This window comes from Pararge aegeria, chromosome 14 (genome assembly GCF_905163445.1).
Source record: "Pararge aegeria chromosome 14, ilParAegt1.1, whole genome shotgun sequence".
NCBI classification, from domain to species: Eukaryota; Metazoa; Arthropoda; class Insecta; order Lepidoptera; family Nymphalidae; genus Pararge; species Pararge aegeria.
The window spans coordinates 13,063,615-13,074,169 of NC_053193.1; the positions used below are offsets into that span (position 1 = coordinate 13,063,615).

The 10,555-nt window shown below is 38.4% G+C and overlaps 1 protein-coding gene across 1 annotated transcript; it reads right to left on the reverse strand.

Annotated features, from left to right (window-relative positions):
• Nucleotides 1–509: 509 nt before the first annotated feature.
• LOC120629354 (eukaryotic translation initiation factor 3 subunit D) lies at nt 510–10,368 on the reverse strand. Its single transcript, XM_039898278.1, has 10 exons — nt 9,938–10,368; nt 9,608–9,798; nt 8,766–8,919; nt 7,939–8,048; nt 7,268–7,406; nt 5,156–5,316; nt 3,794–3,922; nt 3,207–3,413; nt 2,379–2,574; nt 510–1,298 (listed from the first exon to the last, which is right to left on the reverse strand). The coding sequence occupies exons 1-10, from the start codon at nt 10,128–10,130 to the stop codon at nt 1,138–1,140; spliced, it is 1,641 nt and encodes a 546-aa protein (XP_039754212.1). The 5' UTR covers nt 10,131–10,368; the 3' UTR covers nt 510–1,137.
• Nucleotides 10,369–10,555: the final 187 nt, after the last annotated feature.

The window sequence follows — 10,555 nt, forward strand, 5'->3', positions numbered from 1 at the left end:
GGGATAGAACTAATTTACATGACGAAAAACTGTCTTAGTGCTCCATAATTATGGTTTTTTATCCTGCCATATACACGTAATAAAAGATCCTGTACGGATCTTTCTTTAACATTTAAATACTATGTAAGCAGGAAACGCCATTTTGTTTGCATTTCTATGATAAGAAATACTATTTCGGGTTATCTTGTTTGTATACCATTGTTACCTTCAGTTGATGATATTGCAACATGTGCCTAAGTAAATAATTATTACAAAGTTAAATAGTTTTAGTTAGTTAAGAAAAATATTCGAACTGTGTCCATATAAATGATGTTTCAATCGGTTTATAACATTCCATATCGAATTTGGCTCTACATAGGATTTTTCGAACTTAGTATTCCTTTGCGGATTTTGGTCTCGTGCTCAGAGATAACAGTTATTACCTTACAATTGGTTAAAAGAACAGTTCAGATTGTTTTTTTTTTATATTATTGTATAATATACATATATTGTTTAAATAAAACACTTAATGTGACCAAAAGACTTTTATTTCACTGTATAATAATATGAAATAATACATCTGATTATTTAAGTTATACAAAAGTAAGACTTGGTTGGATAGGTAGGGAGCCATTGGGAACTTCTTCCACATGATTTCGTCGTTTATGGTGAAAAAACATAGGGAGTGCAATTAAAAACCTTGAAAGTATATCATGAAGTCCAGTGCGATCAGTTATTCTAGTAACAATAACACAAATCATTATACTAAATTCAGACCCTTAAAATCATTATTTAGTATAAATTGCCATTGAGTCATTTAGTATGATGATATGTATTCATTGTAGGTTTTTAGCACAATCTTAGATGACTCACTCAGTCATTCTCTAACTTGATGGACGGATATCAAACTACTCGTTTGACACAGAACAGTGGAATTTGGAAGGCTTACGATTTATGTCAAACAATCGGGTCCTTCGTTTATGCCTTAATTAGGAAACCAATAAACTTGATATATCTAACGCCGAGTAACAAAAGGCTACTTTTTATCCCATTATAAACGCGGACGAGAAACGTGTCCAGCAGCTAGTTTAAAATAAAAAGATGAAATCATGCATTGATACTTCCCACCGGCTCTTGAACTATACTCATATATGAAATCTAAACTCGTTTGGAGTTTCCGTATGAGTAGAGCGGCGCGAAGGGAGTGTCTGCGGGCTCGTCCCCACTCTCTTCGGAGCCGTCAGACTCGAACGTGTTGTCGGGAATGTCGTACAGACGGATCAGCGGCTTGTTGGGGTCCTTCATGATCAGATATTTGCCTGGAAACGAAGTCAAGAGTACACTTACACTGTTAATACTTGCTTTTTAGAATCATTGTAATTTGAAACTAGATGTAATGGAATGTGTCTCAATAAAGAAACACATAATGTAGGAGACCATGAGATTTTGTTTCTTTAATTACCATGTGGAGTACCAAAGTTTTACATTAAAATATTAAATAATTTTTCATTTTCATTTCAGTCCACTACTGGACTAACGGCTTTTCCCAATGGGAGGGTTTGCCCATAATCACCACGCTAAGCAGAGCTGGTGGTATCAGCGTAGAGGACTTTGCGGTCTGTTCTTCGAAATATTCTTTATATACATATGTATATAAGAATTCTAATATATATATATACTAACGGACCCTAGCACCATCTGTCGGGCTGATTTGTCAATCTAAACCATCCAAACGCATACCAAAAAATCATTCAAATCGGTCCAGCCGTCTAGGAGTTCAGTGACATACACACGCACACCAGGAAAGATATCTATTATAACACTGCATATATATACATATAAATAAATATCTATTAAAATTATACTATAGTGGTACGTTTTCAAGATAAAATAATTAATCAAAAAAATTGGTTGTCTGTAAAGTCGGCTTACTACGGATAGTTGAACGTGACAACGTCGTAAGAAAATACTGATGGAATGGTTGCATTTTTGAAAAGAAAATTTTAATTTTAATTGTTTGGTAGATATTATCGTTGCTATAAACAATTGACACCACATTCACTTTTCACTGCACTTCATCCTTGCCGAAAACATGTAAATGTATTATTTTGTATAGCTATAAGCTTTCCACGCGGACGCATCGCTCACTCAAGTAGGAGAGAGACAGATGTCGAACGCGGAGGCCGACTGTGCCTCTGTCGATCGTTCCGCGCTCTCGCTTGCACTTCAAGCCTTGAATCGAACGCCTCAGAGCGAGGTAACGCCGCATACGTCATGTTTTTTCGTGCGTGCAGCCGGCTCCATCGAATTATAAGAAGTTGTCACGTCAAAAAAAAGAATACGAATCGCCTTCATCTCACTGGAATGTACAATATTTGACTTAAAGTGAAGTAACTCACCGTCCTTCTGCTTCATACAAATGTCGATGATGCAACGCAGTATGCCCCACGCGTTGTCCATGGACAGGTTGATCTGCGCAGCGAACTCGTGCGGCTTGAACTGCTGAGTGCCCAGGATGACGTGACGGGAGTTATCGCGCACTTGTGTGCGGGACACGTAGCCGAACTTGACCTGGTCTGAACCAGCTAGTAGAGCCTGAAACATGGTTAACATCATTATCATCGGCCCTCTACAGGTACAATTGATACTTTAAACTTTATAACACAAAACTTCCGTTGGCTTGGACAGAAGTGCAATTTTAATTTAATCCTAATTTATTAAATGTAAGCGGTGAGAGCCTAGTGGTTAGGACTTCGGCTTCGGTTCGAAACCCACGCACCTCTTAACTTTTTTAAGTTATGCGTGTCTGCTTTAATCGTGAAGGAAAACGTGTTGCCCGAGTTCCTCTATAAATTTCTCAAAGGCGTGGGGAGTCTACCAAATTTTATGGACCACAGCCCAAAATCCTTTTCTTTGTGGGTGTAGTAAAAAGTAAAAAGTAATCGAGGGAAGTAATACCACCATGCTTATATCTGCCGCTAAGCAGCAATGTTGCAATACTGTGTTCCAGTTTGATGGGCGGTTGATGGACACAGAGGTACGTTGTAGGACATGTTCCTCGCATGCCCTGGAAAGTGTTGTTCTGTTTTTCTACTTACCATCAGCTTGGTCCGGCAATTGTATCTATATAGATAAATATGTATAAAAAAAACACCAGTGTCCTGTAGTGGCCCGGTAATGCGTTGATATGATGACATTTTAGTATCGAAATACTTAAATCGTATTACCTGAACAGTCCACTTGGCGAGCTTGCAGGAATTGTTCCTCAGTTCATTAGCGAGTACAGCACCCCGCTGTGTGTCGAGTTTCTGCCGCCATTCAACCCCGTTGGCGACTTTGGAGTCCCATTCGTTGAGCGCCTTGATCGTTAGGAATTGGGTCTCGTTTTGAGGACCCTGCATGACGGCGTCATGCTCGCACCGTGCAACCAAAACCTAGAAAAAAATACATATGACATATTAAAATCTCTCTGAAATTAGACCACTGACTTTTTCCCTACTTTGTGAATATGTTATAAACACAAGACTTTTTTTTTTATTTGCTCTATAAGTTAATCTTAACTGCTGGTAAACTATTATGCAGTCTAAGATGATAACAGGCTAACCTGCTAGGGGCATGGCAGTTTTATTAAACCCTATTCGGTTTTTGCTTGACATCGGACCGGAACGCTAGATCGCTTAGCGGCACTTCTTTCGACTAGCCACTGCCGAAGCCTCCCACCAGAGAAATTATAAATCCCCAATTTACCCCGCCCGGGGATGAATCCGGGACCTCGCGCATCATCCTGTCATAAAGTAAGTTGATAGTAACTTACCACCCCGTTGTTAAGGTTCCACTTGCGGTAGCGGTACCCGACGGACGCCACTTCTCCTTCTTCTTCGGAGACAAACGGATTTGCTTCGGGGAACTTGTACTTCGCTTCGTTAGGACCAGATTTCAGGACCTTTTCGAAACAAAAACATGATCAATTTCACTTTTTTAAAGTAAGTATGTTTTTGGCAAAAAGGAACGTGGACAAAAACCGTTGTTAATATTGTTTTTCAAAATCATGTATTTATTAACAATTCGGAAATAGTGTTTCAAGGTTGCGCGGAGAGTTGATAGAGATTAAGAGGCAATATGTGTTTAAGATGCCTACGGAATACTGTGGACATCTTAAGACGTCTCCGAACTCCGTGTTGTTTCGCTTGTACAACTGTCCGCCTAGCGTAGCGTAATAAATTCCTAAATTGCGGTTGCGAAATTGTTGTTGATGAATGTGGTTTTTGTTTTTTAATACACACACAGTGGCGTGCATAGAGGGTATGTACAGGGTATGCAGATGATATAAAATTAAGAAAATCTCGAATAGAAGTTATAAATACATAAGGGTAGGCTTTTTATACCACTTATAAAAAACAACTCATACTGGAGGTTTTCTTCATTTTATATCATCCGCATACCGTTTATGCACGCCACTGTAATAACACACATCGTCATCTAGTCCCATAGTAAGCGTAGCTTGTGTTGTGGGTACTGGGATAACTGATGAACTTTGTAAATAATATAGGTACATTAACACCAAGACACTGAAAATCATTAATGTTCATCACAAAAACATTGTCCAGTTGTGGGAATCGAACCTACGGCCTTGGACTCTGAAAGCAGGGTCGCCGCCCGCTGCGCCAATCGGCCAAACACGTCTTCTTGATAATTGAGCAAGTCGAACTCCGTGTTGCCCCGCTTATTAGAACCGTTGACGTAGTCCTTAATACTATAATAGGACTTTTCTAAACGTAAGCTTATAGAACGACTATGTCATCATAAAAATGCTTGGGTGTCAATTATTGCTCTAATTAAGTTGCTTCTTTAATAGATTAAAATGACAATGTGAGGTTATACACCATACATCTTCGACAATGTAGGGTACATTACGCACTACGCACGTTTTGCTCAGAAACCGGAGCATCCTCAGGAGATGTTGACTTTACAATGAATAATTGTTAAGAATATTTTTAGTTTTAAGTTGACGAATTTAGTTATCGCTATCAACTCACTTCTATGTCATGTGTTACATGTAATGCACGCATTTAAAGTGCCATCTATATGCCTATTTGAATAAAGAAATATTTGACTTTGACTTTTGACTTTGTTAAGTAACTGTCGTCTGATAGCGTTCCTAGTAATCAGAACGCACCTGCTGGCTGAAGTTGTGGTTGATGAACGTGGCTTCCAGCGCTAGATTGCGCGGTGAGTTGATCGAGTTGCCGTCGTCCGCGGGCGGCTCGACAGACGTCTCGTTGACGGTCAGCAAGTCAAACTCCGTATTGTCGCGCTTGTCCAAAAACAGCTTGTCGCCTGTTTAAAGTGTTATATTTAAGATAAACTTCTTATGGCATGTTTGTTAATATTTTAAGGATAGTTAGCATTGAACAAAACATTGAAGCGATGATAGCCCAGTTGGTAGGCACTTTCGGTGGGCTGAGTTCGAATCTCAGCACGCACCCCTAACTTTTTCTAAGTAATGTGCGTTTTAGGCAATAAAAGTATCACTCGCTTCAACGGCGAAGGAAAACATCGCGAGGAAACCTGCATGCCTGAAAGTTCCCCATACTGTTCTCAAAGGTGTGTGGAGTCCACCAATCCGCACTGGGCCAGCGTGGTCCATGGAATACGGTCTTAACCCCTTCTCATTGTGGGAGGAGATGGGTTGATATGATGATGAACATTGTACAGCCGTGTGTTGACGGCAGAGCAGAATAAAGTTGTCACTACCACCGCGGGCGTCGTACGGGGCGACTAAGGGAATATAACAGAGAACGGGTCGGGTAACACGGAACGATCACCAAACCTTCTGCCCAACGTGGTGATTATGCGCATACTCGTTTGTTGGGACAGCCCCTCATGATGAATAAATACACTTTTATTGTACGCCAAAGAAAAAAGTAGTTACAGATATATAAATACAGAGCAAGAGAGTACAATTTGGTGGCCTTATCGCTACATAGTTGTTGTAGTAGAGGGTATATATATATAGGCTGTAGTCTCCCACGCTGGCCCAGTCCAGATTGGTAGACGTCACACGCCCTTGAGAACATTGTGGGAACTCTCAGGTGCAGGTTTCTTCACCGGTTAAAACCAGTGATATTTAAATTGCTTAAATTACAAACGCACATAACTCCGAAGTCAGTTTTGCGTGCCGGGGCTTGAACTCGGTCTCCACGAAAAGAAATCCGAAGCCTTGCCTACTAGGCTATCACTACTTCGAGTTTGGTGGGGAAAAATATGTAACATCTAACTTTGACCTTTCCTATAAATATTTGGAAAATCTATCTGGGTCCTGCAGGAATCATTTCAATTTATTTCACCCACAAGGTGTTTAATAAGGATTTAATGTGGTCAAAAATAGTTAAGAGAAACGTGAAATACGCTTTTTATATATATATATATATACAGCGTGTAAATGAAAACCGAAATAATACTTCAGACCTTTAGAGGTATTTTATTTACTGACACTAAGACAGTAAATAAAATACCTCTAAGTTAAGTACCTTTGATTAAACAATTACCAAAGATTTTACTGAAAGAAATCAGATACAGCTCTAACGCTGCATGCAAAAGTAAAGTCAAGTGACTCCTGTCACTTTATTAGGTACTAGTCGCGTACCGTAGGTACTATGCACGTGTCGGTCTTTTAGGGTTGTCACAAGTAAACACTGTTTTGAATTAGTTTGCATGGAAAAATAAATATGCTTCTTTTGATTTTTATTATTATCCTTATGTAATATACTTATGCACCCTTCAACTGTATGTTGTTTACATGTTGTATAAGCAGGTTATTGGATATGCTTAGTTAACCTTTATTAAACTGCGGCCTAGTGGTTTAGGGTTGTCCATAAACTACGTGAGGTGTTTTTTAAAACTTTTCTGTCCCTCCCTGGTGAGATGTCGTGAGATTTTAATCAACCCGCTCCCCCATCCCCCAATCACACGTGAGATTTTTCAAAATGTGGGTTTCTTACGTAAATGCGTTGGATTGTTATTGTAAAAAGACCAATATTCCAAAATAGTATAATTCTCTTTGTTTCAATCAGAAAAAAATTTGGGTAATATTCGCCAAGACTCCCTCTCTCTCCAACGTAAGATAAGATGATATTTGGCCTGACCCCCTCCTCCCCTTAAACATCTCACGTATTTTATGAACGCACCCTTAGAGTTTAGCTAGTTCGATCACATTTAGTTACAAAACACGCCTTAATACTTTCTAGCCAATGCATTCCTTCTCACATAGTATAATAATTTAACTTACCAATCTTCTCAATAACTATATCCCAGGAGTAGTTGGAGCGGGTGCAGCACATGATGGTTGCGAGAATGGTATCGGTGGCATAAACAGTACCCGTTGTCTTACTGAGACGACGGATCACTGGGTCATCTGTGGTTGTGACCTGAAATGGAAATCTGAATTAATCACTGATTAAACTTAAATATAAGGAAAACCTTGAACCATCGCAACATAATTTCTATTATATTGCCATTCAAGTGATAGTAGTATTTATTGATTATCCAAATGGTTGAGATATACTCGCAAAAGTTACAAGTTGAAATATTTTGTACCGTTTTTGCCAAAAGCGAAAAGTTTAGGTACTGAAATGCTAATATTATTATTATAACTCTTTATTTGTATACATCAGGTTAGGGATATACACAAAAAAACAGAAACTTCGAAAGAGAAGTAGAATACCAATAATCATTCAGCTGCAGTCTCTGCTAGTATGCGATTATATATATTATATTTGCTACATCTCTACAGTAAGAAGAGAAAATGCTAGATTTCTAATGGGAACAAAGGTCTTGATTTTGTACAATAGTTATCTATTTCATTTTCTTGACTGACATGTATAGCCATCCAGTTTAGCACTGCAATAAGCTTAGTGGCTCAAAATTATGTTAATTAATTGTAATGTTATAAAACCTTACCGTATGGAAGATGCGGTCAATGCGCTGAAGTGGCTTTTCGTGTTTCACATTCACTCTGTCATAAGCCTTGTCATAGTACTCCAAAGTACCGCAACACGCAATATCCTCTCCTAAGAGAAAAAAAAGAAAAGAAAATTAGATTCCAAGTTACTTATAAACTTAATCAAGAAATAATGCCCCAGAGTAACTTTTTTGTATCATACAGTAAATTAATATTAAACTATGAAGTTAGAGCAATTCATACCCAAGCTTTTTTATCATTTAAGTAATCCTTAACATTTTGATACAATTGTTCTGTAAGCTTATTTAGGACTTATTGAGAGACAATTCAAAGATTTCATTTGGTAATTTGTTACAAAATAATATACAAATCCCTTTGAATGCAATTAGCAATTTCATGGAGCCTAGTAAGATGCACAACAAGTTTATTTTTGCTTTTAATATCCATATTACAGAACATTTTCTTTTTAAATTTTGTTATATTTTTATGGGAATTTAATTTTTCTATTATTTACTGACTATGCACTGTCAATATTTTAACTTATTTAAATTGATCCTTTAATGACTCCCTTGGGCCCATTTTATATATTGCAGAAACAGCAGTCTTCTGTAGGACAAAAATAGAATCAATTCTGAGAGGAGACTCTGTTGTAGTCAGGTATTGGTTGATAATGCTTATATTGGTGCTTATACTGGTATATTGGTCATATTAATTATTAGCTTTTCATGTTCAGGAATGCACTTGCTAATCAATAGACCAATGAGGTAGTTTTTTCAGTGGTATTGCAATTGTCAAAAAAATTAAATTAAAACAATATTGCTCAAACCTTCCTTGATTCCTGGTAATGATAGTTTAGCCAGACGAGGGAAGTCCATATCTTCAATAGTGACCCAGGTTGGTCGAACTGTGACTGAAGCATCACGAATCTTCATAGGTGCACCTCTTTGGCCCCACCTCTTGCCAAGCTTACGGTCACGTTGCTAAATAAATACATAATAAATGTACTCATCTTTTTCTTTCGAATGTCAAATTACATTTGACGGATGGAGAGAAAACACTGTCTAATCTTCAGCTATCAATGTTTATATGCAAGTAACTATTACACACTTGTTAATAAACACTAACTAAACTTAATCCCAACATAATTCAGTAAATTAATAAAGCCATCAAGTTTTGTATGAATTTATTAGCCATATAGCACTGATCACCATATAACCATGTTGGATTGATCACATGCCCTTCTTTTAAAATGTCACTATTTATTTGCAAACAAATTACATTGAATTTTTAATTCAAGTAGTTAAATAACAGCTTTTGTGATGGAGAAGGAAAACATTGTATGGAAACCTGCATGTCACATTCTTGCATAAAGTTCTCAAAGGTGTGAAGTCTACCAAATCCCTACTTGGCCAGTTTTGTAAGCAAGCTCCTTGGCAAGAGCAGACTGCTCCGTTATGTTACGGGTAGTGAATGATGAGGTAGTGTCTACGGTTTGATGATGGAGTCAGAAGGAAGCTAAAGGAATTTCTCCACTAGACAAGATATCATCATTATATTTGGGATAGTCTGAATAGCTTTGACAGGGGTACTATACAAGTAACTACTTATATATCAAATGACTGATGACATAATTGCTTGAGGCTGTGATTATTATTTAAGTGGCCGTACCTTGCTCAACGTAGTCATACCGCCAGGCGTACGAGCTCCTCTTGCACCTCGGCCACGCTGTCCCCTGGCCCTGCCGCGTTGGTACGGTGGTTTCTGCACACGCGTCGTGTCAACCAGATGGAAAGTACTTTCGTCCTCATCATGGAAGTATGCATACGACGAACCAGCGCCAAATTGGGACGCGTACTTATCTAAAAGATTACAAACACAAAGTAATGGCTAATATTTTAATAGTCTTAAACGTATGCTGAAATATGAGGTAGAAGTTATACTTTATAACCTCAAAGTTATATTCATTAACTCAAGTATGAAGGTTAAATGAATACTTACTCTGGTATTTTTTATCCTGCACGACAGTCCAATCACTAATCTTCCCCAAACGATCGCCTTTACTGAAAGGCTGGTAGGGCATATCCCTGAATTGGTCCGGCATTTCGCAGGGGCCCCATCCTGTCGGGTTATCTTGAATTATCGGGGCTACGAACCGCACCGGCTCTTCAGCCGGTAGTACGTGTTCTGACATCACAATTGTTAAAATAACTTAATTCAATCCTTATTTTATTATAAAATCGAAAATACTGAGCCACACGACACTTTCTGCTGATCGACCACAGATTAAAGATTATCTATACGACCACAGACTATGCCTTCTTGAGCACGAACTACTGACCATGATGTATGCGCGGCATTTAAAAAATACTACGTTACGCTCTTCTCGTTAAGTTCTAATACTTTAACACACTGCCCATACATCACCCCATCACCCTAAGCCGAAGTTCGGACCTCACAGGAGGCTTTAGAACCCACGGCTCCCCCCTTTCCTCCAAATGTGATTGAGAAATGAGTACTGAGGCTCAACTTCAGGCCAGTGTTGCCAGAGGCAAGAGCCAAATGTAACAACTGAAAGCACAAATAGTATTTTTTTGTGAGAAAAATAACAAAACTAAT

What these genes read in the sequence shown, in the direction of transcription:
- LOC120629354 (XM_039898278.1), bottom strand. Translation starts at nt 10,130, where the DNA reads ATGTCAGAACACGTACTACCGGCTGAAGAGCCGGTGCGGTTCGTAGCC. An exon ending in GCAGGATAAAAAATACCAGA is followed by an intron (nt 9,799 to 9,937) that starts GTAAGTATTCAT and finishes GTAATCTTTTAG; the next exon opens with ATAAGTACGCGTCCCAATTT. An exon ending in TTGTATGAAGCAGAAGGACG is followed by an intron (nt 1,299 to 2,378) that starts GTGAGTTACTTC and finishes CTTCGTTTCCAG; the next exon opens with GCAAATATCTGATCATGAAG.